At 39.4% G+C, this 27,258-nt stretch overlaps 1 protein-coding gene and 1 long non-coding RNA gene across 3 annotated transcripts in view; one reads left to right on the top strand and one right to left on the bottom strand.

The window, feature by feature from the left end:
- LOC110220359 (uncharacterized) overlaps positions 1-6,519 on the bottom strand; it is a 277,070-nt gene extending 270,551 nt beyond the window's left edge. For both annotated transcript variants that reach the window (XR_013485766.1, XR_013485765.1), the window contains exon 1: positions 6,377-6,519. This is a non-coding gene — a long non-coding RNA (uncharacterized LOC110220359). The remainder of the gene's footprint in view (positions 1-6,376) is intronic.
- A 20-nt stretch (positions 6,520-6,539) lies between these two features.
- The window catches only part of PIWIL1 (piwi like RNA-mediated gene silencing 1), a 75,082-nt gene continuing 54,363 nt past the window's right edge, over positions 6,540-27,258 (top strand). Inside the window, exons 1-6 of the mRNA XM_078151834.1 lie at positions 6,540-6,671; positions 8,951-9,293; positions 19,833-19,964; positions 21,691-21,905; positions 23,487-23,607; positions 24,673-24,757. Coding sequence (XP_078007960.1) covers positions 6,540-6,671; positions 8,951-9,293; positions 19,833-19,964; positions 21,691-21,905; positions 23,487-23,607; positions 24,673-24,757 — 1,028 coding nt within the window. The remainder of the gene's footprint in view (positions 6,672-8,950; positions 9,294-19,832; positions 19,965-21,690; positions 21,906-23,486; positions 23,608-24,672; positions 24,758-27,258) is intronic.

The raw sequence follows: 27,258 nt of genomic DNA, 5'->3' as shown, positions 1-27,258 counted from the left end.
ATCCAGGAAATTTTAAAAATATTTTATTTATGTTTAAACAAACATTGATGATACCTCCTAATTTCCCCATTCTCCAAGAAATTCTCCCTTGTAACAAAGCACAGGTAAGCAAAACAACTGACCATGTCTGACATTTGTTTCTTTCTACATTTGTATTCAAGGTATTCTAGGCTAGAGGTGTCAGACTTGCTGCCTGCAACTCAGGAGTGCTGTTGGAACCAGATAAAAATGTAATTTGGAACCATTTAACAAAATAAACAAAAATACAATAAAACATAGACAATGTTAGTTTGTGGTTTTCCAGGTTAATAGAGACTGCTGGGATCCACTTCTTTCTTCTTTTTTTTTTTAGTGGTTAAAAAAACCTAAATTTATTTTATTTATTTTAAACATATGTTCACATTAGTCATGTCGTAAAGAAGAATTAGAACCAAAGGGATAACCATGATAAAGAAGCCGTGAGTGAGAGAGAGAGAGAGAACACGCAAAGAGTGGGCTTCAATCTGCATTCAGACTCCACAGTTCTTTTTCTGGATGTGAACAGCATTTTCCATCATGAGTCTTTTGAAGTTGCATTAGAAAGGATCCATTTCTATTTGAGTTTGATACCATTGGTCTAGGCAACTCTCTAAGACTGTAAGTCTACATTAATTAAGAGAGTTTTCATACTAGGAAATCACAGTCCATAATCCCTCCCACTTGACACACAGTATTTTAGAGATGCTTCATTAAATCACAGAATTTGGAAGTCGGAAGAGACTTCATTGATAGCTAGGACAATCAATGCACTAAAAGATCCCCACCATAATATTTCCACTAAGTAATCATCCAGATCCAGCCTCAGCTTGAAGAACCCCAAGGAAAAGAACCTATCACCTCTCTAGAAAGTTTACTCTATAGTTCTCACTGTCAGAAAGTTTTTTTCTTGATCGCCTAAATTGGCCTCTTTGCAATTTCTACTCAATGTTCCAGGTTGTGCCTTCTGGGGCAAGCATAAAGAGCCTAATCCCTACTCCACATGACGATTCTTCAAATAACTGATGAAAGTTATCACATGCTCCCCCTGAGTCTTCTCCCATCTAAACACACCCAATTCCTTCAACTGATACACATTTGACAGGGGACCTCAAGGATGTTCCCCATCCTGGCTGTGCACCTCTGAACACTCTCCAGGTCATCAATGTCTTTCTTAAATATAGCATCCAGAACTGAAACACAATACTCCAAACAAATACTATACAACAAACGACGGTAAAAATCTCCCAACTGTTGGGCTCCTCTTAGATGCAATCCAAGCACATATTGGCTTTTTTTGACTGTCACTTCACACTGCTAACTTATACTGAGCTATCATTCCACTAAAATACCCATCTTTTTCAAAACAATTACTATCTAACTATCCTTCCCCCAAGTTAGACTTGTGAAACTGACTTTGTGTAACCAAGTGAAAGATATTTATTCCTAATTAATTTCATATTATCAGATTCGTACTGATGCTCTAGCCTGTCTCTGTAGTGTTCTTCAAGGCTCTGTCCTAGGTTCCTCTCTCTTTTTACTCTATGCTATTTCAATTACAGATCTCATCAGCTATCATGGGTTCAATTATCATCCCTATGCAGATTATTCCAAGAGCATTATATCTAGCCCTAATCTCTCTGCTAAGGTAGTTATGAATCTCCAACTGCCTCTTGAACACCTCAACATATCTAAAGCAGAACTCATTATCTTTCTCCCCCTCCCAAACCATCCCTCCTTCAGAATTTCCTTATTATTGTCAAGGATATCAGTACCCTCTGTCACCAGCCTCTTAAAGCCTCACTTTCACTCATCCCACAACGACAATCTATTACCAAATCCCCTCATTTCTACTTTCACAACAGCTCTGGTATGTCTTCCCTTCTCTCTACTTATACATTCCACAACTCTGATTCAGGCCCTCATCACCTTTCACCTGGACTACTACAATAACAGCCTTCTAACTGTTCCCTGCCTCAACTCTCTCTCCACTCAGCCACCAAGGGGATAAAGGCATTGCTCTGACCATGTCACACACTCCCAACTTCAACCTTGCTCAGCAAGCTTCAATGGCTCCCAATTATTTCCAGATCAAATATAAAGTCTTTTGTTTGGCATTTAAAGCGCTTCACTATTACCTGACTCCTCCTTAACTTTTCCAGTCTTCTAATACCTTACTCCCCTCTACACTCCTACACTGGCTAACCTGCCGTTCCTCCACTTCATTTCCCATCTCCCTGACTTTGCGCTGGCTGTCTCCCAGGCCTGGAATGCTCTGCCCCCTCACCTTAGCCTCTTACTTTCCTTGGCTTCCTTTAGCACTCAGCTGAAATCCCATCTTCTGTAGGAAGCATTTTCTGGTCTTTCCAAGCTGTTAATAACTTCCCCTTTCAGATACTCACATTTACTTTGTATATATCTTGTTTGCACCTAGTTATGTACATGCTGTCTTTCTAGCAAGCTCCTTGAAGACAAGGACTCCCTACCTTTTCTTTGTATCCTACAATAAGCACTTAAGAAATGCTTGCTGAAGTCATTCCCCAATTGATAAATGGTCAAAGGATATGAACAGGCAGTTTATGGATTAAGAAATTAAAGCTATCTACAGTCATATGAAAAAATGCTCTAAATCACTATTGATTAAATCACTATTGCAAATCAGAACAACTCTGAGGTATCACCTTATACCTATTAGATTGGCCAACATGACAAAACAGGAAAATGATAAATGTTGGAGAAGATGTGGGAAATTTGGAACACTAATGCATCGTTGGTGGAGTTGTAAACTTATCCAACCATTCTGGAGGGCAATTTGGAACTATGCCCAAAGGGCTATAAAAATCTGCATACCTTTTGACCCAGCAACAGCACTTCTAGGGCTGTATCCCAAAGAGATCATACAAATGGGAAAAGGACCCATGTGTACAAAAATATTTATAGCAGTTTTTTTGTGGTGGCAAAGAATTGGAAATTGAGGGAATGCCCATCAGTTGGGGAATGGCTGAACAAGTTGTGGTATATGAATGTAATGGAATACTATTGTGCTATAAGAAATGATGAGCAAGCAAAATTCAGAAAACCCTGGAGAGACCTGTATGGACTAATGCTGAGCGAAGTGAACAGAACCGGGAGAACATTGTACACAGTAACTGCCACGACGTTGCACGATGACTTTGATAGATTTAGCTCTTCTCAGCAATGCAAGGATCCAAGATGTCTCCAAAAGTCTCATGATGGAAAATGCTACCCGTATCCAAAGAAAGAACTATGGAGTTTGAATGCAGATCAAAGCATCCTATTTGCTATTTCTTTTTCCTTTGGTTTTGTTTCGTTTCCTCTTCCTGGTGGTTCCTCCTATTGGTTCTAATTCTTCCTTACAACATCATTAATGTGAAAATGTTTAATAGGAATGTGTATATATAGCCTATATCAGACTGCACTCTGTCTTGGGGAAAGGGGTGGAGAAAAAATTAAAACTCAAAAGCTTATGGAAGTGATTGTTGAAAACTAAAAATAAATTAATAAAAAAGAAAAGAAGAGAAATGCTTGCTGACTGATTATCCCTCCCAGGATTGTGTCATCTGCAAATCTGATGAGCATACGATCTATGCCTTTATCCAAGTTACTGCTAAAAATATTAAACAGTACAGGGCCAAGCTCAAGTTCCTGGGATTCCTCCACTGGAAAGCTTCTGCCATGTTGATTTTGCACTAGTAGCAAGTACTTTGAATGCAGCCATACAATCGGTTGTTGATTCACTGATTACAAAAAAAAAAAAATCCCATGGTCCAACTTTCTTTAATTGTGAAACAAAGGGTTTTACCTTATTTTAAAAAAATTAGTTAATACTCATCATTTGGAGGGCACTACACTAAATCTACTCTGTTCTATATGAAGTTAACCTCACAATAAAAGAGTTTTCTTTCTTGCTAACGTGTATTTTCAGTTACCAGCCATCTGAAAGGAAGTATTTTGGAGGAACTGACCACTAAAATCATACTAAGCCTACTCTGTTTGGTCTGCAGATAACTATGGAATAGAGGCTTTTTCTTCTTTCAAAGAAAGGGCTTCTTCCTTGCTAAAAAGTAATTTCAGGGGGTAGCCAGATGATGCAGAGCACCACCCCAGGAGTCAGGAGGACCTGATTTCAAATCCAGCCTCTGACACTGGGCAAGTCACTTCATGCCATTGCCTCGTTCCCCCCCAACCCCAAAAAAGTAATTTCAGGCATCACCCATCAGGTGGAATGAGAGACTAGAGAAGAGGATATATTTTGGGGCTGATTACTTTCCATTTGGAAACATACATATACATATGAATATATATGTGTATACACACACACTTTGCCCCCACCCATTAGAATTTGACCTCTTTTAGGGCAGGTCTGTGCTTTGGTTTTTCTTTGGTAACCCCAGCTCGATACTGATAGACTTTGGGAATCTCACTACACATGAGAACTTTGTATCTCCAGCACTCAGCAGTGTCTGGCACACAGTAAGCCCTTAATAAATGCTTGTAGAATGAATGACCCACCCCTGACATTGAACTAGGACTACTTTGCTGGCTCTGAAGGTAACTGTGGAATAAAAGATTTTTCTTCTGAAAGAAAAGGTTTCTTGTTAAAAAGTAATTTCAAGCATCACACACTTGTTGGGGAAGTACTGTTGGGGAATACACCCTGGGAATTACAGTTAGGCCTATTTTGCTAGCTCTGAAGCTCACTAGACCATCCAGTTTTTTCCTTGTTAAAAAAGAAATTCAATCACCATTCATAAGGTGGGAAATATTTGGAGGGCATCCAATCCCAAAAGCACACCAGACCCAGTCTGTAGCCCCTGAAACCAACTGTAAGAACAAAAGACTTTCTATCTGGACGCAAGTGCTGACTTTTTCCTTGGTAAAAAGGAAATTCAATAACCATCCACTACAGCTGGGGAAGCATCTGGGGTACACTCATCACTGAAATGAACGCTAGGTCTACTCTGCTGTCCAGAATCACTCAGTGTTAGAGCTAGATTATCTAGATGAGAGGCAGGAAATTTTGAGTTTGAATTCTTCCTCAGATTCTTACTAGCTGTGTGACACTGGGCAGGTCGCTTTTCCTCTCTATGCCTCAGCTTCCTCATCTGTCAAATAAATAAACACATTTTTAAAATGAGAGGCTTAGAAGACCTCAAAGGTTCCTTTCCAGCTACAAATCTATGATTCTATGAGATAAAGCTCCTTGATTTTGGAGGAACAGAGAGCCAGGGAAGTATCAAAGACCCCTGCCTGATGTCACTAAAGTGGGTTCCGACCCTGGTCCTCACACCTTAAATCTTTTGCTCTTTCCTTTAATAACAATAGGGAGCATTTCTATAGTTTCAAGAGCTAAACATACTTATCTCATTCGATCCTCACCACAACCCTGTAGGGTAGGTGACACTATTATTGCTATTTTATAGATTCTTAACTGCAAATGACTCCAAAGTTGACTAAACCTGTAAGGGAGGTTGGAGGGAAGAGAGGATGAGGAATATGGGGAAAAATGAAGAGGAGGGGAGCAAGGAGGGATAAAGGAGAGGAGGAGGAAAGGAAAAGGGAGAAGGCAAGGGAAGGGGGAAAAGAGGGGTAGGAGGAAAGGGAAGGAAAAAAAGAAAGGGAGGGGGAAAAGGAAGGGAAAGTAAAAGACAGGGGAAAGAAGGGGGAGGAAAAAGGGGGAAGGAAAAGGGGGAAGAGAAAGGGGGGGAAGAGGGAGGAGGTAAGGGAAAAAGGGAGGGGAAGGTAAGGAAGGGGGAGGAATGAGAGAGGAAAAAAAGGGAAGGAGAGGAAGGAAAGCCTCTGAGGAGGGGAGGGGAGGGGAAGGAAGAGAAGAAGGGAAAGGAAGGGGCGTGGAGGGAGAGGGAGGAGAGACAGGGAGGAGAAAGAGAAGGTGGAGGGGAGAGAAAGGAGGAGGAAAGACAGAAAGGAAGGGGAAGAAGGAAAGGAGGTAGGGGCGGAGAGGAGGGGGAAACAGAGGGAAGGGAGAGGAAAGAGAGAGTGAGAAGGAGAGAAGAGGGAGGAAAAAGAAAAGAGAAGGAAGGGAGAAGGGAAGGGGGAGACGGGGGAATGCGGGACGGGAGGGAAGAGGAAGGAGTGAGGGCAAAGAAGGGGGGGAAGACGGGAGGATCACACTACCCCACTCCTCATCCTAAACCTGCCCAGCAGGCGTAGCTTCCACCCCCCCTCCCCCGCCTCATTTGCATCGAGAGCTCTTCCAGTCACCTCCTTCGTTTTTTCCAGGCCCACGGGATGAACCTTCGCCTCTTAACACGGCCTGTCAGGCCGGGCAGGCCTCAAAGGGCTTCCCTTCCTGCGGCGGGGCCAGGAATTTGTGCCTTACCTAGAAGGTGAGCTCCTCCTCGCCTCCCCGAGGCCCGAGGCCCCAGGCTCCCGGGCACCCCTCAGGCCCCGGCCGCCCGGTCTCTCCACACGCTTCGTCCCTTTAGAGGGAGAGCGCGGGGCGACGGGCTCAGGCAGCCAATCCTGGAACAGCACGGGCGCTTATGGGCGGGGCCTGTCGGGCGGGGCCCGGGGTAGAGTGCGGTTGCACTGAAAGGTCTTACCCGCCTTATGTCCATCCGCGCGGGAAAGGAAAAGAGATCCTAGGGCTAGACACTTTCGTCCGCCCAAGCAGGGCGAGGTTCTGAAGTATGGTGGCTAGATTGTGTGTGGGGGATGTCGTGGAATTTTGCAAAGAGAAGAAGAGGGGATAATTACCCCATGTGGAGGTCCTGTAGAGTAAGAAGAGGTGGCGGAATGATCGGAGTGATGGGAATCTCCAGGTGCTGTAATTGGAAGGGCTCTAAAGAGGCGGGGGAGGGAGGTTTTTTCTGTCTGCCTCGGCTGGAGGTGGGAAGGGTGGCGCCCGGGAAGAAGGAGGAGGAGGAAAAGGGAGTGATTTTGTTGGGGGAGGTAGGCTTGTATCTCCCGAGGGTAACCGCTCTTCTTTTCATTTTTAGGTCTGCAGTACAACTTAAGGGACTGATAGGCGGCACCCTTCCCCCATTCAGTGGAACTGGTGGGCTCAGCATCTTTGGGGGGCTCTCCCTTCGTGGATGGGGCTGGCAGAAGAGTCTCCCCTCCCTAACTCCTCCGAGCCTCCCCCTCCCATTTTGGATGGGGCTGTTTAACAGTCTTCCTCTCCCCACCCTGGGAAACATTCCCCAGCCCTGGATGAGAATGACGAAAGTCCCTAGCTCCCCCTCTCTGAAGCCCAGCCCCTTGTCATGGAAGGGGTGATGGGAGACCCCCACCCAAGTTTCCCATGGGGCTAATGAAGGTTCCTTCCCTCCATTTTTAGCTGTCCCCCAGTTGCACGGTTCTTGTGTGTTGCTGTCTGTACTTATCTCATTTGAGCCTTACAACTGTATGAGATAAGTACTATTGCCATTATTGTAGCCATTTTACAGATGAAGAAACTGAGCCTTAGTTAAGTAACGTAACCAGGATTAAGTATAAATCTTGTAGCTTCCGACTAGGTTCTTCGTGACTACAACTACTCTCAAGTCTAGCACTCACAACAACATATTGAAACCCAGAGAGCTCAGGATTGGAGGATAGAAGATCAAGCCAAATTTTGGTGTTTCTACTTAATACTTGTGTGACTGATTGCATGGCAGAATAGAATGCTAGATCAGAATTCAGAGGAATCAAATTAAAATGTAATGATCACGGGCAAGTTACTGAACCCTGAACCTTTCTGGGTGTTCCCTCATCTGTAAAATGAGTTTAAATTGGATGACTTCCAAGGTCTTTCTCGATCTTATTGTCTCTTCATAAAACCCAATGCTGATCAATTACAAATGATAGTAAGTTAAGTTTTCTAGCCTAAATTTTCTTTCAGCACTAATAAGGGGGAAAGGTCATGACTATTTTTCATTCCTTGTGCCCCAGGCCTTCGAACTGATGGGGAAAAAGAATCCTTGTTAAAATTTTAAGTTCTATGATGATTTTTCCATAAGGTATTGATATTATTAAACACAATTGAAATAAGTCCATTGAAGGTTCCAGTTGTAACCTTCCAACTAATTTGAAAAAATTTTCTTCATTATGGTAAGCTATCTATGGTGATTGGAATGCCTTGTCCCAAGTAAAAAGAACAAGTTGTATTTGTTTGGTAAATACATGTTCTTCAAAAGTCTATTTTGAAAGTTTAATCAAAATAAGAGAAATTCAAGGAAGTATTAAGGAAAAGTGAAGTTTAGTGTATTGCTCATTTCTAGGGGGAAAAAAAAATGAGTGGTCGAGCCAGGAAAAACAGAATGGCAAGAGGAAGGCTGCCACAGAAAGCCCAGAGTGGTGCACCTGTTGAGGTGAGCGCTCTCATTTCCATAAACGTGGATGTATCAAGAGCCAGCCACCCGTAGTCTTCAGTTGGGCATGTTGGGAATTCAGTATCCCTTATGTGTTGAGGATAAATGGGGTTAAGTTGTTGAATATCATAGATGGGGCCGGTACCAATAATTGGCAGTCCTGACCTTCTCCCTCTAATTAGCAACACCCCTCCTGCCCGCCACCCCCATCTCAGCCTCTCCCGGAAGAATCCTAAAAGACTATTGCAATTCTGTATCTGCCCAATGATTCCTTTACAAGTCATTTGTCTATAGTACGTGATGCATGTTTCCTTATTTCCCTAGTTTTCAAACAGGAGCTCCAATGGTAGCTCATAGTATATTTCTCTTCTGAAAAGTATTTAAATGAGGAGCAGATGTGCGTAAGTCTTTTGGTGTGCAAATAGTCTTAACTTCCCTTGCTCTAAAATTTTCATGCTGTATCTTTCTACTCCTCCTATTCCGAGGATAGTTTGTATTTGTCGTTTTAAATATTATTTCCTGACTATGCAACTGAGTCCTCTACTGGCATGTGAGATTTAATGGTACTTTTAAGTGCTAAAAAGTAAATAAACAAACTGCAGGGGGAGCAGCCTGGTAATGGGAGCTCTAGGGGTCAACAACGGCAGCGGCAGGGGCGGCAAGCACCAGAACCAGCTGCAGCTCTAGAAGTGGCTCCGGCACCAGCATCAACTCAGGCACGAGGTGGGGCAGAAATCTCGGCCCAGCCATCAGCAACCGCTAGGGCGCCAACTTGTGCAGAAATATTGACTCGACCAGCAGGACGAGCTCGGGCTCCAGCATGGGCTCGGGCAGCAGTGCCCATACGACCGCCACTGGCCCCGGCACCAGCAAGCGAGCTTGTTAGGCATGAAGAGCCAAGAGGGGCGGAAGGAGGAGCTGAGGTGGGAGCATCCACATTTCCAGGTGATGTTGTGGGAACAGGATTAAAAAATTACTATGAGTTTTGTTTTGTTTCCTTTTCTTCTCTTTTTAAAAAAATTATTTTTAACCTTCGTTTAAAAATATTTTGAGGTCCAAATTCTTTCCTTTCCTCCTACCCTTCCCCCATCTATTAAGAAGGCAAGACATGTGATATCAGTAACGCGTGTGAAATCATGCAGAACATTTCCATATTAACCATGTTGCCAAAAAAGCAAGAAAAATAAAGTGAAAAAAGTATGCTTTAATCTGCTTCCAGATTCCATCAGTTCTTTCCCTGGAAGTGGATATCATTTTTCATTATAAGTCCTACAGAATAGTCTTGAATCATTGTGTTGACCAGAATAGCTAATTCATTCACAGTTGATCACTGTGTACAATATTGCTGTTACTGGGTAGAATGTTCTTCTGGTTCTGCCCACGTCACTTTGCATCAATCAGTTCATGTCTTTCCAGGTTTTTCTGAAATCATCTGTTCATTTCATATAGTATAATAATATTCCCTTATAATCATATACCAGAGCTTGTTCACCCATTACCCAATTGATAGGCAAGTCCTCAATTTCCAATTCTTTGCCACCACAAAAAGAGCTGCCATAAATATTTTTGTACATGTAAGTCCTTTTCTTTTGATCTCTTTGGGATACAGACCTAGTAGTGGTACTGCATACTGTGGTATTGTATGTGCAGTTTTATAGCTCTGTGGGCATAGTTCAAATCAATCTCCAGAACAGCTGGATTACTTCACAGTTCTACCAACAGTATGTTACAGCGTCCCAATTTTTCCACATCTTCTCTGATATTTGTCATTTTCCTTTTCTGCCATATTAGCCAATCTGATAGTTGTGAGATTGTACCTCAGAGTTGTCTTAATTGGCATTTCTCTAATCAGTAGTGATTTAGAGCATTTTTTCGTAATTATAGATAGCTTTGATTTCTTCATCTGAAAGCTGCCTGTTCATGTCCTTTGGCCACTTAATCAATTGGGGAATGACTCATATTCTTATAAAGTTGACTCTGTGCTTTATATTTTTGAGAAATAAGGACTTTATCAGAGACACTTCTTGTAAATTAGTTTCCTGTTTTCCTTCTAATCTTGGTTGCATTGTTGTTGTTTTTTGTCGGGGGGGGGAACTTTTAAATTTAATGTAATCAAAGTTATTCATTTTACTTCCTATAATCCTCTCTTTTTGGTCATAAATTCTTCTCTTATCCATAGATCTCACAGGTAAAATTTTCTTTGCTCCTTAATTTGCCCTTCATATCAACCTTTATGTCTAAATCATATCCCCATTTTGACCTTATCTTGGAATATGGTGTTAGATGTTGGTCTGTACCTAGTTTCTGCCAAACTAGTTTTAGTTTTCACAGCAATTTTTTTCAAATAGTGAGTTCTTAAACCAAAAGCTTGGATCTGGGGGTTTATCAAGCACTACATTATTATGGTCATTTACTATTATGTATTATATACTTAATCTGTTCCACTGATCCACCATTCTCTTTCTTAGCCAGTACCAGATTGTTGTGATAATTATTGCTTTGTACTACAATTTGAAATCTGGTGTGGCTAGGCAACCTTCCTTCACATTTTCTTTCATTGATTTCCTTTGATATTCTTGACCTTTTGTTCCTCTAGATGAATTTATTTTTTTCTAGCTGTATAAAATAATTTTTAGTAGTTTGATCGGTATGGACTGAATAAATAAATTAGGGAGAATTGTCATTTTTATTATATTGGCTTGGCCTACCCATGCGCACTTTCTCTAGTTGTTTAGATCTGTTTTTATTTTTGTGAAAAGTGTTTTGTAATTGTGTTCATATAGTTCCTGGGTTTGTCTTGGTAGGTCGACTCCCAAGTATCTTGTATTGTCTACAGTTATTTTAAATGGAATTCCTCTTTCTATCTCTTGCTGCGGGGCTCTGTTAGTAGTATGTAGAAATGCTGATGATTTATAACTTTATTTTATATCCTGCAACTTTGCTAAAGTTGTTAATTGTTTCAGCTATTTTAATAGATTCTCTAGGAGTCTAAGGAAACCATATCACCTGCAAAAAGTGATAGTTTTGTTTCCTCATTGCCTATTCTAATGTTGTCAATTTCTTTTTCTTGTCTTATTGCTATAGCTAGCTTTTCTAGTACAATATTGGATGTTTCTTTTCTTTTTGAAGAAGAAAATCCTTTTGTCCATGCCCTATTACCAGATGATCTTCCTCTCTAGGTTTTTAGGTGTCCTCATTTTCTCCTGTTTCAGTCTATCACCAGGTACTTTGTGTGCACTTACTATGTGCCACACAGTTTACTAGACTCAGGGATACAAGCCCAAAGAACAAAACAATCCCTACTTGAAATGAGCTTATATTCTAATGGAAACAATAAGTATATATAAAGATGTAGACAGCGTAAATGTAAAGTGGATAAATACAAATATGTGCAAAGTACTTAAGTGGAGTATAGTTTGGGAAGGAAAGCACTAGCAATTTGAAGGGTTGAGAAAGGCTTCATATAGAAGATGGAACTTGACCTATATCTTTTTTTAAATTAATTTATTTTGATTCATCAACAATCACTTCCATAAGCTTTTGAATTTAAAATTTTTCTACCCCTCTTTCCCTATGCCCCTCTCTCCCTCCCTCCCCCCCAAAGATGGCTCACAATCTGATATAGGCTCTACATATACATTCCTATTAAACACATTAGTGATGTTGTAAGGAAGAATTAGAACCAATATGAGGAAACAAAACAAAACAGAAGAGGAAAAAATAGCAAATAGTATGCTTCGATCTGCATTCAAACTCGGTAGTTCTTTATTTGGATGTGGATAGCATTTTCCATCATGAGGGCTTTGGAGATGTCTCAGATCCTTGTATTGCTGAGAAGAGCTAAGTCTGTCAAAGTTAGTCATTGTACAACATGGCGGTTACTGTGTACAATGTTCTCCTGCTTCTGCTCTCTTTGTTTGGCATCAGTACATACAAGTATTTCCAGGTTTTTCTGAAATCTGCCTGCTCATCATTTCTTATAGCACAATAATACTCTGTTACATTCATACACCACAACTTGTTCAGCCATTCTGATGGGCATTCCTTCAATTTCCAATTCTTTGCCACCACAAAAAGAGCTGCTGTAAATATTTTTTGTACATGTGGGTCCTTTTCCCCTTTGAATGATCTCTTTGGAATACAGCCCCAGGAGTGCTATTGCTGGGTCAGAGGGTATGCAGATTTTTATGGCCCTTTGGGCATAGTTCAAATTGCTCTCCAAAATGGTTGGATCAGTTCACACCTCCACCAACAATGCATAGTGTTCCAATTTTTCCCACATCTCCACCATTTATCATTTTCCTGTTTTGTCATCTTGACCAATCTGATAGGTGTGATGTGGTACCTCAGAGTCATTTTGATTTGAATTTCTCTAATCAATAGTGATTTAGAGCATTTTTCCATATGACTATAGATGGTTTTAATTTCCTCATCTGAGAACTGCCTGTTGATATCCTTTGACCATTTATCAGTTGGGGAATGATTTGTATTCTTATAAATTTGACTTTATTCTCTATATGTTTTAGAAATGAGGCCCTAATGAGAGACACTGATTGTAAAAATTCTTTCTCAACTTTCTACTTTCCTTCTAATTTTGGTTGCATTGGCTCTGTTTGTGTAAAAACTTTTCAATTTAATATAATCAAAATTATCTGTTTTGCATTTCATAATGTTCTCTATCTCCTGTTGGTCATGAATTCTTCTGTTCTCCATAAATTTGATAGGTAAACTACTCCTTGCTCTCCCAGTTTGCTTACAGAATCAGCCTTTATAGCTAAATAATGAACCCATTTTGACTTTATTTTGGTATATGGTGTGAGGTTTTGGTCTATGCCTAGTTTCTGCCGTAATCTTCCAGTTTTCCTAAGCAGGTTTTGTCAAATAGTGAGTTCTTATCCCAAAAGCTGGGGTCTTTGGGTTTATTAAATAGTAGATTACTGTAGTCATTGACTACTATATCTTGCATACCTAACCTTTTCCACTGATCCACTACTCTATTTCTTAGCCAGTACCAAGTAGTTTTGACAATTGCTGCTTTATAATACAATTTAAGATCTGGAATGGCTAGGTGACCTTCCCCTGCATTTCTTTTCGTTAGTTCCCTTGATATTCTGGACCTTTTGTTCTTCCAAATGAATCTTGTTATTATTTTTTCTAACTCTATAAAATAATTTTTTGGTAGTTTGATTGGTATGGCATTGAATAAGTAAATTAGCCTAGGTAGAATTGTCATTTTTATTACATTAGCTCAGCCTACCCATGAGCAACTGATGTTTTTCTAGTTATTTAGATCTGACTTTATTTGTGTGAAAAGTGTTTTGTAATTGTGTTCATATAGTTCCTGGGTTTGTTTCGGTAGATAGACTCCTAAATGCGCTTTGTAGTGTCTACAGTAACCTTAAATGGAATTTTTCTTTCTATTTCTTGCTGTTGGGCTTTGTTGGTAATATATAGAAATGCTGATGATTTATGTGGGTTTATTTTATAGCCTGCAACTTTGCTAAAGTTGTTTATTATTTCAAGTAGTTTTTTACTTGATTCTCTAGGATTCTATATTTTGCCCAACTGTATGCCAATAAATTTGACAATCTTAGTGAAATGGATACATATTTACAAAAATATAAATAGCCCAGATTAACAGAAGAGGATATAAAATACTTAACCCCATCTCATAAGAAGAAACTGAACAAGCCATTGATGAACTCCCTATGAAAAAATCTCCAGGGTCAGATGGATTTACAAGTGAATTCTATCAAACATTTAAAGAACAATTAATTCCAATACTATATAGACTACTTGGGAAAATAGGCAAAGAAGGAGTCTTAGCAGATTCTTTTTATGATACAAATATGGTGCTAATACCTAAATCGGGAAGAGTCAAAACAGAGAAAGAAAATTGTAGACCAATTTCCCTAATGAATATAGATGCAAAAATTTTAAATAAAATATTAGCAAATAGATTACAGCAACGTATCACAAGAATAATACACTGTACCCAGGTAGGATTCATACCAGGAATGCAAGGCTGGTTCAATATTGGGGAAACTATCAGCATAATTGATCATATCAACAAAAAAAACCTAACAGAAATCACATGATTGGGGGGCAGAGCCAAGATGGTGGAGTGAAAGCAGTGACTTGCTTGAGCTCTCCCCCAAACCCCTCCAAATACCCGTAAAAAAATGGCTCTAAACAAATTCTAAAGCAGCAGAACCCACAAAAAGAGTGAAACAAATTTCCAGCCCGAGACAGCCTGGATGGTTGATCGGAAAGGCATATCATGCTGGGCGGGAGAGGAGCACGGTGCCGCAAATTGCCGGCAGCTGTGGCAGTTTCCAGGCTCCTCAATCCACAAATGCCAAAGACAACTTAGAAGGTCAGTGGGAAAAGTCTGTTTCTGTGGTGGTGAGAGCCAAGTGTGGGGTCTCAGCTCCATTCCCTGAGGAAATCGGCCCTGGGGAGGCAGCTGCCTCCTGAGCTTCTGGCCCACAGACTGAGGGGGAATCAAGTGGCTGATCACAGGGGGATTGCAGGGATCTCTTTGCCAGTGCTGAGGCAGGAATCTCTTGCTTTGTCCATGCTTGGATCTGGATCACAGTTCTGGTGGCGGTCCAGGGTGAGGAGGAGCGCTGGCATGGTAGAGCTTGTAGTGGCTGTGGGGAGAAAACCCTTCTCACAGTTCCAAGACAGAAAAGACTGCCTGTGGTCAGTCACTCAAAGACCAGAGCACAGGCCAGGAAAAGAGTAAAGACCTCGCTCATTATCATACCACCTTGGAAGAACTGAAAATTTACAGGTCCCTACAAATATCTCTGAAAACAGCTGTACAAGCCCCTGAAGCTTGGAACAGTTCATTCTCCACATTGGAAGCAGATTCTTACCTTAACAAAGAGCTTAAAACTCAAGTAGTTGGCTGGGATCATCAGCAAACCTCACAAAAAGAGTCAGACTATATTATCTTTAGTGACAAAGAAGATCAAAACATACAACCAGAAGAAGACAACAAAGTCAAAGCTCCTACATCCAAAGCCTCCAAGAAAAATATGAATCAGTTCCAGGCCTTGGAAGAGCTCAAAAGGGATTTTGAGAAGCAAGTAAGAGAAGTAGAAAAACTGGGAAGAGAAATGAAAGTGATGCAAGAAAATCATGAAAAACAAGTCAACAGCTTGCTAAAGGAGACCCAAAAAAATACTGAAGAAAATAACACCTTAAAAAATAGCCTAACCCAAATGGCAAAAGAGGTCCAAAAAGCCAATGAGGAGAAGAATGCCCTAAAAAGCAAAATTGGCCAAATGGAAAAGGAAGTCCAAAAGCTTACTGAAGAAAATACTTCCTTAAAAATTAGAATAGAGCAATTGGAAGATAGTGACTTTATGAGAAATCAAGACACAGTAGAACAAATCCAAAAGAATGAAAAATTAGAAAACAATGTGAAATATCTCATTGGAAAAACAACTGACCTGGAAAATAGATCCAGGAGAGAGAATTTAAAAATTATTGGACTATCTGAAAGCCATGATCAAAAAAAGAGCCTAGACATCATCTTTCAAGAAATTATCAAGGAAAACTGCCCTGATATTTTAGAACCAGAGGGCAAAATAGAAATTGAAAGAATCCACCGATCTCCTCCTGAAAGAGATCCCCAAAGGAAAACTCCTAGGAATACTCTAGCCAAATTCCAGAGTTTCCAGGTCAAGGAGAAAACATTGCAAGCAGCCAGAAAGAAACAATTCAAGTATTGTGGAAACATAATCAGGATAACACAAGATTTAGCAGCTTCTACATTAAGGACCAGGGCATGGAATATAATATTCCAGAGGGCAAAGGAGATAGGATTACAACCAAGAATCACCTACCCAGCAAAACTGAGTATAATCCTTCAGGAGAAAAAATGGTCATTCAATGAAATAGAGGACTTTCAAGCATTCTTGATGAAAAGCACTGGAGCTGAATACAAAATTTGCCTTTCAGATACAAAACTTAAGTGGAACATGAAGAGGCAGTTGGGGTTGAGTGGCTTTCCCGGAGTCACACAGCTACTAGGTGTCGGATGTTAGGTCTGGGGTCGGATTTGAGCTCAGGTCCTCCTGGCTTCAGGTCCAGTGCTCTGTCCACTGCACCACCTAGCTTCCCTTCTTTATTCTTTCAGTGCTTTTAATAATCTTTCTTTTCTGATTTGGTAATTTGGTTTTCCTTTTCCCTGTTTTTGATTTAATTTATGAATTTATCATAAGTTATATCAGTCTTCTTTTAAAAAAGCATTTTATTTTTTAATTTGATAATTCTTTGTGTCTGTTTTATTTCTTCTTTTAGTTTCATAATTTACTATTTTGAAATTACTTCCAGAATATCAGTTGATTAGTTTTCTAATTTAGTTAACCACAAATTCATTTTTCCATTTTTCTCTTGTTAACATGATTAACCAAGAACATACAGTTGAGCATTATTTTGAGTACATCTCCAAAATTTTAATATGTTAATATTTTTATTCTCTTCAACATAATCTATTATTGCTACTCTGATTTATTCTTTAAAACAGTCATTATGTGCTTTTATTTTATGGTTTCCATATAGATATGGATTAAATGGTTTCCTACTTAATTAGCTCTTTTTATTGAATTATAATACATATAGTGCCTGTAATTTATGCTTTTCTGAATTAATCCTTAATTTCTATATACTCTAGTACATATAAATTTTGTAAATATTCCAGATGCATTTGAAAGAAATATATTCCTCATTTTTCCCATTCAGTCCTCTCCATTTTTCTATCAAAACCAGTTTCTCCAGGACTCTTATTTGTTTACATTATATTTTTCATATATATGTTCAATGATCATAGTCTATTAGGAAATTTCATGTAATTCAATTAATTTTTTCTTAAAAGTTTAATTTTATGCCATTATGACATAGCTGTCTAATGCTGATATTTTCTCATTATCGTCAACACCTTAAAAATTTGCTGTAATTAAAAAAAAAGAACTATTGAATTTGAATGCAGATTGAAGCATATGGTTTGCTTTTATTGTTCTTCTGTTTTGTTTTGTTCTTTCTTGTGGTTCCTCCTATTGGTTCTAATTCTTCCTTAAAATATGACTAATGTGAAAATATGTTTAATAGGAATGTATATGTAGAGCCTATATCAGATTGCATGCTATCTTGGGGTATCTCAGGGAAGGAGATGGGGAGGGAGGGAGAGAAAATTTAAAACTCAAAAGTTTATGGAAGTGAATGTTGAAAAATAAAAATAAATAATTTTTTAGAAAAGAGAAAAAAAATCACATGATCATCTCAACAGATGCAGAAAAAGCTTTGGACAAAATACAACACCCATTCCTATTAAAAGCAATAGACAGCATAGGAATAGATAAGAGTGTTTATTAAAATAATAAGCACCACCTACCTAAAACCTTCAGCAAGCATCGTATGTAATGGGGACAAGCTAGAAGCCTTACCAGTGATATGGGGGGTGAAACAAGGATGTCCATTTTCACCACTGTTGTTCAGTATCATACTGGAAATGTTAGCTTTAGCAATAAGAGGATAAAAAGAAATTGCAGGTATTAGAATAGGCAAAGAAGAAGCAAAACTATGGCCCTTTGCACATGATATGATGACATACTCTTATTTGATTTTTAAATTCCTTTTTAAGTTCTTCTAAGAACTCTTTTTGTGTTTGGGACCATTTGACATTTCTCATTGAAAAAGGAGTAGTTTTTTTTTAGCTCCATTATCTTCCTCTGAATATGAACCCAGATCTTCTCCATCCCCATAGTTACTGTCTATGGTTGGATCTTTCTCCTTTGCTTACCCATTTTTATTTATTTATTATTTTATTGTTTCATATTGTTTTTAGCAGCTATTAGTGTAATAAAGTTGTAGTCCTGAGGCATGGGGAATGGTGCCACAAGCCTCAGGTCCTTCTCACTGTTATTTTCTGAGATCTTTCTTGGGGCCCAACTTTGGGCTGTCCTCTCCACTACTAAACCACAGCTAGGACCTGCAGCCACACTGTCCTGCAAATGGTCTTATTCCCTGTGGTCCCTCCGGTGGCTGCAAACTACAGTTGTCCTCTCTGCCCCAACTGAGACTAGGTACTCTTCTCTCCTGCAAGTGCCCACAGCCAGCAGGATCCCTGCCCCTCTGATACTGCACTCACCATGTGTGTGCTGGCTCTTCTCCCTGCAGCCACAGCTTAGGACACATCTGGTCAGCACAGCTGTGCTTAGCATCTCTCGACCCTGAAAGGTTCTTCAGTCTTCTGCTCGGCCATCAGGCCCCCACCATATCTGGGACATGAATGTTTCTAAGGCTGAGGCTGTCTCTCAATCCAGCTGGCCCCAGGGCTTGTTGTTTGTTGATTCTGTAGAGTTGACCTGGAGGTGTTTGCACTTCACTTAGGTCAAACCTCTGCCCTTGGAGGTCAAGTCTTTTTTGGGGTCTTCACATATTGTCTCAGGAAGACAGCTGCTTTACCCCATGTTTATTTCTGCTGCTCTGAGGCAATGTTCTGCCTTTTTTTTGTGGAGGAAACTGGAAGAGCCAGAAGTTCTCTGACCTACTCTGCCATCTTCCCAGAATCCTATCCATCATCTGCTCTTGAATTCTTGCCTTCCTGTTGTCTCTTGTGCCTTGTCAAACTTTAGCCCTAGATAACTCCTGCCATAGGCTTCTTCAGCTTCTACTCACACTGTGAAGAATGGGGCTGGAGAATTGGTTCTCAAACTCTTTGGTCTGAGGACCCCTTTAAATCCTTAAAAAGGAGGTGGAAGGAGGCTCAGTGGATAGAGTGCCAGGCCTGGAGTCAGGAGGACTTGAGTTAAAATTTGGCCTCAAATACTTGCTAGCTGTATGACCCTTGGCAGAATCACTTAACCCTGTTGGCCTCAGTTTCCTCATCTGTAAAATGAGCTGAAGAAGGACATGGCAAACAACTCCAGTGTCTTTGACAAGAAAACCCCAAATGGGGTCACAGAGTCGGACACAACTGGAAAATGACTCAACAACAACTTTTCTGACTCCAGGCCCAGCACTTTATCCACTGTGGCTGCATTAGGTATATAAGCTACATTGCTTATAGTCAGTCTCAGCTGTAGAATTCTTAACTCCTTCTGTCCCCTCTACTATGCCTCTTCTATTTGGCCTCATACTGTGGCTAGAAAATTCTTTACCAAGATCTGTCTCTATTAATCGTCATTCTCAAATTTTGTCTCTCCCATTACAACAGAAGCTTCTTGAGAGCAATGACTTTTCTTTTTATTTGTATCCCCAGCTATTAGCATAGTGCCTGACACACAGTAAGCACTTAATAAATGTGTATTGATTTATTGATTACTTGCTTTCCCTTAATAACACTAAGGGGCTGTTTCTTTTTATTCAGATAAAATGAGAATGAATAGAAAACTTAAAGTGCCATAAGAACTCATGCTGTTATGATTCAGGTTTACATCTTAGCAAACGTTTAACTTTGTTTTTCACAAACAGAAGAAGAAGGTCAAGTCTCAGCTAGATTGAGGGAACTGACACAGAGGAAGAAACAACGCGGTAAACAGAATATTCATGATATTGGTGTGAATACTCGGCAAAATCTACGTCATTTCATAGAGTGCAAAAGAGGTATGTCAGTTTCTCAGGAGTTCAGTATTATCTCCTTTCTGTAGTGCTCAGTATCTACCAAAGTAACAGTACACCTTGAGAAGGATAGGTTAAACTTGGTATGATGGGAGAATCCAGGCCTCTCTCTCACTTTGTCTGCTCCTCTTTTTTCTTTTCTAGTTAAGTTTTGTTAGAAGTAGTATTGTCTAGTTCATAGAGAATTGACCTTGAAGCTAACATGCTTGGGTTCAAGCCCTGCTACATAAGGTCTTTGTGACCCTGAGCAAGACACTTAACCTCTTAGGACACTAGATAACTAACTGTAAACAGACTCTAAAGTGCTGGGAAGATTCCTTGCCTGGATAATGTAAAGGAGGGAGTTCCCCCACTTGGGAGTAGGAATCCCTATGTCTGGTAAGTAACAGTCAGTTAAGTCTAACCCTAATCAGTTTTATTGTTTAGCATGAGAAGGTCCTGAAGATTTGGGCCATCTTTTGTTCTTTCCTGAATTTGTTCTATGGGAACAGAATTTCCATTGTTTCTTTTTAAACACAACTCAAGATTATGATTAACTGTGAAGGAATATCGCTTTCCTCTGGATCCTGGCTGCATCAAATATCACCCTTTCAATGGGTTGTTTTCAATTTTAGAAACCTTTGCACTAGAGAGGTTTTCCTTTTAAAGGGATTTGACTTTTTTAGGAGGATTAATTTATAAGAGTGTGCTTCTGGTTTTTTGTTTGTTTTTATAAGATGAAGTTCTCAATTGGTGTTACTACTTTGAGATTTTGATTTTGTTTTTGCTTTAGTGACTGGCTTTAATAGTGATCTTATCTTGACCAGAACCAGAGCTCTACACCACTTTCCAGGCATTAACAAACCATGCTGCTATACTTCTATTACCTGTCTTCACCTTCCACCCACATTTTCTATCCCCCCAGCTTTTGATCTTCCCCCATTAGAACATATGCTTCTCGAGGCAAAAACTGTCTAGCTTGCCTTGTGTTTGTATAATCAGTGCTTAGCACGGTACCTGGCACATAGTAAACAGTTAAATGCTTTCCCATTCATTCATTCATCTATTCATTTTTTTTTTTTTTTGCTTTTTGGTAAGGCAGTCAGGATTAAGTGACTTGCTTAGGGTCACACAGCTAGTAAGTGTCAAGTGTCAGAGGCCAGATTTGAACTCGGGTCCTCTTGACTCCAAGGCTGGAACTCTATCCACTGCACCACCTAGCTGCCCCACATCTGTTCATTCTTACACAGCTGTTCTCACACCCTAAGCCATCAGGTAGGTCTGAGGACTTTTCTGTTGTCTGACTGTCAGATGAGATACTGTCCTCTGCCCTTTCGTGGAAGATGGCTCCCTGTTTAGACAGTGTATTAAAAATGTATGCCAGGGGAGAATAAGCTGGTTTGCTATTTCACAACTGATTCAGTGTAGCTCATATCTTTAAATATGTAGGTCATTGAGTAGTTCTTAGAAATCTTTTGCAGACTTGAGCTTTTCATAGGAGTCTTTGATATTACTAAATTAGACCTTTGAGTGTATATTAAAGGCATGTTTTTGTATCCACTCAGATGGCTTTTAGATTAGTGTCGTTCTCTGAGAACTTCTCTACTGTATTGTGCCGTTTTAGCCTTGAGTCTTGGAAAAATATCCAGTTAGATTAGAGCATTAGAAATGATACGGAAGAATAAGTAGATTTGATGTCTCACAGGCTTTCAAATCTGGCTCAATCTTTCAGGTACTTCAGGGACAGTAGTCCAATTGAAGACAAACCATTTCCGGCTGACAGCTCTTCCCCAGTGGGCACTGTACCAGTACCATGTTAACTTCAATCCACAGATGGATTCTAAAAGACTCCGTTCAGTTTTACTTGACGTGCACAAACAACTCCTGGGAAAATGTTATTCTTTTGATGGGGCAATATTATTTTTATGCCATAGACTACGAAACAAGGTGAAATAATATTTTTGATTGGTGTTACATTTTTAGGCTGTTAAAGAAAATGTGATCCAGTCACTGCAGTTGTGAGTTGTGATAAAAGTTAAATATAATATAAAGTAATGGTATAGTCAGTTTTTAAGGTGGTCCCCAAAGGTCGTATAGCTGGTAGATCTTTGATTAAAATCCAGGAACACCTGTTTTCTTTGTCACCGTTTTTGGATCCTCTATAGCCTAATAGTGTGTTTGTCTTAATAAATGTTTGTCGATTGATTTAAATTCAAATACTGGTATTAGCACATGCAAATTTGAATAAAAAAGTTATTTGCAATAAAGGCACCACATTAGCCTAGGCTATAATTCCCCATCACTTCCCAAAGTGTCTAGCTTGCACAGTAAATCTTACTAAGTACCTACTATGGACAAAGTCCTGTAATAGCAAGCCTAGTTGTAGCCTGTAATTGTACTTTGAAGAATTTTCCTGTGCATTTTGCTTTCAAAGATCTCACTTTAGGAGAATGGCCCATATTTGCACCAATTAAAGTATAGTAGATAGCACCAGGTCTGGAATCAGGAAGATTTCTTCATCGTGAGTTTGAATCTGACCTCAGACACTTACTAGCTGTGTGACCCTGGTCACTTAACCCTCTTTGCCTCAGTTTCCTCATCCAGGGAAGGAAATGGCAAACCACTCAAATATCTTTGCCAAGAAAACCTCAAATGGGGTCACAGAGATTCGGACGTGACTGAAAACTCAGTAACAGTTTTTAGATGTCAGACTTTTTTTCAGGAATGTCAATACTACAGATTACTATTTTCTAATACATAAGTAATAAAAAAAACCAGTCTGATTGAAAGTTAAAAACCATCTGACTTTGGTTGGGAAAGCCTGGGTTCAAATCCTGGTTCTGATAAATCCTGTTTGTGTGACTATAACCTTGTAGTACCCCAGGTTAACTAACCTTACTAACCTCTAAGTCACTAACCTCCTAGTGTCTCTAAGACTAAGTTGCAGAGCAGGTGCTGATCTTCAAGGGGAAAGGGCATTTGCTCATCAGAGGGTTCCCTAAGCCAATGAAACTTTAGATATACCCTCCTCTTCTCTCTTTGCCTTCCCCAAAAGCGTGTTTAAAAGGCAGATTACAATCTTGATACAGACAGTTACTGAAATTTGGGTTCTTTGTTCTGCTTTTGTTTTGTCATTCCTCATTCCCTGAATTCAAAGCAGAAGTATTTTTAAGCCAGACCTCACCAGTTCTTTCATTAAACATTTGCTTGAGGTGAATTTTGGAAAGCTAAACTGTATAATTGGATATTCTTTCTTTTTAAGTTTCTATTGCTAGGCTTAGCTACCAAAGCAACCTGTTTTAAATGAAAATAACTTTCATTTAATAGACTATCAGGTTTGCCTCAGGGTTAACTCTGAAATGCTTGTCTTGTAAATCCAGGCTTGTTGTGGGAAAAAGAGACTCATGCTTGTGGGAGCATTTCAGAAAGTAACCTGACTTCGTAGCTCTGTTTTGCTGCTTGTATTGTTGTTGTTGTTTGTCCATTTTGATCGTCTACTAGGCATATTTTTTATTATTTTTTTTTCAGGTTACTGAAGTGTTTAGTCAGACACACAGTGGAGAGAACGTGAGGATAACTATCACTTTAACCAATGAACTTCTACCTAATTCACCAACTTGCTTACAGTTTTACAATATTATTTTCAAAAGGTTTGTTTGACCCTTTTTACTTCCTTGAACTCAGAACATGATATGTTTAGGTGTGGTGAACATTGGTGAAACCAAGTGCATCCCTGTAACCCTTTGTGATTTTTCAAATCCAAACATGTGGGGATGGTAAAAGATTTCATAGGCAGTTTATTCTCGATGTAGACTTCAACTCCCTCCTTCCCTCAATAACTTCATGGGAAGGACGATCACTCTGAAAGAAGATGCTTGTAATAGGCATATTTAATAGAGACAAAGTATAATTGTTCCAATTTCCTGCTCTATAGACCCTGAGTCTAGTCAGCTGCTTCATAGGATCAACATTGAAAGTATTGGGTAGATTTTTTTTTTCTCAGTAATTTGAACTCAATTCAGTTAAGCATTATCTACTTCCTCAGTACACAGGACTCAGCTAATTACTGGTAGAGAGAGAAGTTTAGGTAAAACCAGGGTTCTGCCCCCTTGGACTTGGAGTCAGGAAGACCTGAGTTCAAATGTGGCCTCAGGCATTTATTTATTAGCTGTGTGACCCTGGGCAAATCACTTAACCTCTGTCTGCCTTGGTTTCCTAACCATAAAATGGGGATATAAATGATGGGAAGGGGAAGAAAAGAAAAGCATTTATCAATAGATGCTTGTTAGATGCCTGGCACTGTGCTAAGCCCTTTACAAATATTATCTTATTTGATAGTCACAACAACCCTGCAATCTAGGGGCTATTGTTATCCTGATTTTGGTAGTACCTACCTTCCAAGGTTGTAAGGATCAAGTGAGATGATACTTCTGAAGCACTTTGCAGATATGTAAATACTAACTACTGTCAGAACTTCTTTTGAGAGGGGGATGTAGTAGACATCTCAAAAACTACCATTCCTAAAACTCTTTAAGGTTTGCATAGCACTTTACATATAATGACAATAATAATAGCTGGCATTTCTATAGCACTTTAAGGTTTGCAAAGCACTTTAAAAACAGTGTTTCATTTTAATCAGTCAGTCTTATTTTCTTCTTGGGAATAAAGTAGAGCAAACATGAAAAATAAAACTTTAGTTTCCTTTTAACTTCTTGATTTTTGAATACCATGAATCTCGTACAAATTGGACGCAATTTTTATGACATTTGCAACGGGGCAGAAGACATGAGAGATTTAAGGTTTGTATAATAGGAACGGACATCTATATAACATTTAACGCAATAGAATACTTCCTATTTTTTAAGCAAAAAGGAGCTTATCGCCCTTAATTATGGTGGTGTGGTTTGTAAGTGTTATAGTTACTGTTAGATTAAATGGTGCAATATCAATTGGGATAGATCGGGCTCTCAGTTTTCTAAAAGTATGTAATTATTATAGGAAACTTTAAGCTCTTTTTTTCTTTTAGGAGACAGTGTCTAGTGTCTGTTCGTGGCAAAGGTAACTTTTAATCAAACTTTTTTTAATATTACTTATCTATTGGAGAACAATAGACAAATCTTTATTACATTCCTGAAAAAAAGGCCAACACCTAAAAATGTCCTAGGAATAAATATAATTGTATTAGTAAAAAATTGAGTTTTTTTCTTATTTTGAATTTATTGCTTTTAGTGTAAAAATAGATTGATTGTGGATCTTTCACTTTCCTTAACTTCTATTTGTCATAGAGTTGAGAATTTTTCTCTTATAATCAAAACAGATTTGGATGAATGAGAATTATAAATTAGAAGATAATAGAATATTATATTTTTTCAGAATTTATTGTTGTATATGTTGTGAGATATTAATCTAATAAGCATTTTTTTCCAACAAACTACCATCTAATTTTCCAAACAATCTTGTGCTAAATAATGAATTCCTTCTCTGCTTTGATCTTGGGTTTATCAAACACCTGATTTATTATAGTCCTTTGGTTCTAGCTCTAGATTATTTAATCTATCACATTGAAACACTTGCTTTTTTCATCTAATACTAGATGGCTTTAATAATTATGGCTTTATGTTAATTATAAATTAGGTACTATATATAATACCAAAATTAGATCTGGTGATATCAGTATGTATCCCTCTTTTTTCCCCCCTAATTTCTCTTACTGTTTTTGTCAGTTTCACCTTTCACAGAATTTTTATTGCTTCATCTACTCCTACAAAGTATATCCTAATGGTATTTTAAAAGATATCTCAAATAGTCAGTCAGTAAACATTTACTAAGCACCTACTATGTTCCAGGGACTGTGTGAAGCACTAGACAGGCAAAAACAAAACAAAGAAAGAAACAAAAAAAAACCCTGCCTTCAAGGACCTCATAATTTAATGGGAGAAGCAACAAGCAAACAAATGTGTACAAACAAGCTACATATAGGATGAATAGGAAGCAAATGAGAGGGAAAGCGCTAGAATTGAAAGGGGTTAGGAAAAGCTTCCTCTAGAAGATGGCATTTTAGTTGGGATTTAAAGGAAGCTAGGGGGGGCAGCTAGGTGACACAGTGGATAGAGCACTGGCCCTGGATTCAGGGGGACCTGGTTCAAATCCGGCCTCAGACACATAACACTTACTAGCTGTGTGACCTGGGCAAGTCACTTCACCCCATTGCCTAGCCAAAAAGTAAAAAAAAAAAAAATAAAGGAAGCTAGGGAAGACAGTAGGCAGAGATAAGGATGGAGAGCATTTCAGGTGTGGAGGATAGCCAGTGAAAAGACATGGAGCCAAGAGGTGGAGTATCTTGTTCATGGAACAACCAGGAGGTCAATGTCACTGAACTGAAGAGTATATGTAAAGGAGTAAGGTGTAAGAAGACTGGAAAGGTAGGAGGGGACCAGGTTATAAAGGGCTTTGAATGCCAAACAGACGCTTTTGTATTTGATCCAGGAGGCGGTAGGGAGCCCTCTGGAGTTTATTGACTAGGGGGATGACATTATCAGCACATTAGGAAAATCACTTTGGTGACTGAATGGAGGATAGACTAGAATATTGAGAGACTTGAGGCAGGTAGACCTACTGGCAGCTATTACAATTGTCTAAGCGTGAGGTGATGAGCGTCTGTACTAGAGGGGTGGCCGCGTCAGGGGAAGGGATGTATTCAAGACATCTTGCAAAGATGAAATTGATAGACCTTGGCAACAGCTTGGGTATAGGGGGTGATAGCGAGAAATCCGGGATGACTTGTAGGTTGTGAACCTTAGGAACTGGGAGGATGTGATCTTTTACAGTAATAGGGGAGGTAGGAGGTGGGGTGGGTTTAAGGGAAAAGATAAGGAGTTTGGTTTTGGACATGTTCAGTTTAAGTTGTCTAGTGGACATCGAGTTCAAGATGTCTGAAAGGTAGTTGGAGATGCAAGATTGTAGGTCAGTGGAAAAGGATCAGGATAGGTAGATATGAGAATGACAGCATAAGGGCAGCTAGGTGGTGCAGTGGATATAGCACCGGCCCCAGAGTCAGGAGGACCTGAGTTCAAATGCGGCCTCAAACACATAATACTTTCTTGCTGTATGACTCTGGGGAAGTCATTTAACCCCAACTGCCTCTCTAAAAAAAAAAAAAAGGAGAGACAGAGAGAATGACAGCATAGAGAAGATAATTAAATCCATGGGAGTTGAGTTTACCAAATGAAATAGTACAGAGGAATAAGAGGAGAGGGCCTAGGACAGAATCCTGTGGGATATCTGTGATTATGATCTAGGT

The sequence above is a fragment of the Phascolarctos cinereus genome, unplaced genomic scaffold (assembly GCF_003287225.1).
Source record: "Phascolarctos cinereus isolate Bilbo 61053 unplaced genomic scaffold, phaCin_HiC Scaffold_4;HRSCAF=312, whole genome shotgun sequence".
In the NCBI taxonomy this organism is placed as follows: Eukaryota; Metazoa; Chordata; class Mammalia; order Diprotodontia; family Phascolarctidae; genus Phascolarctos; species Phascolarctos cinereus.
Note: the sequence above shows the minus strand (reverse complement) of the source record. Positions and strands in the feature narration are given on the sequence as shown.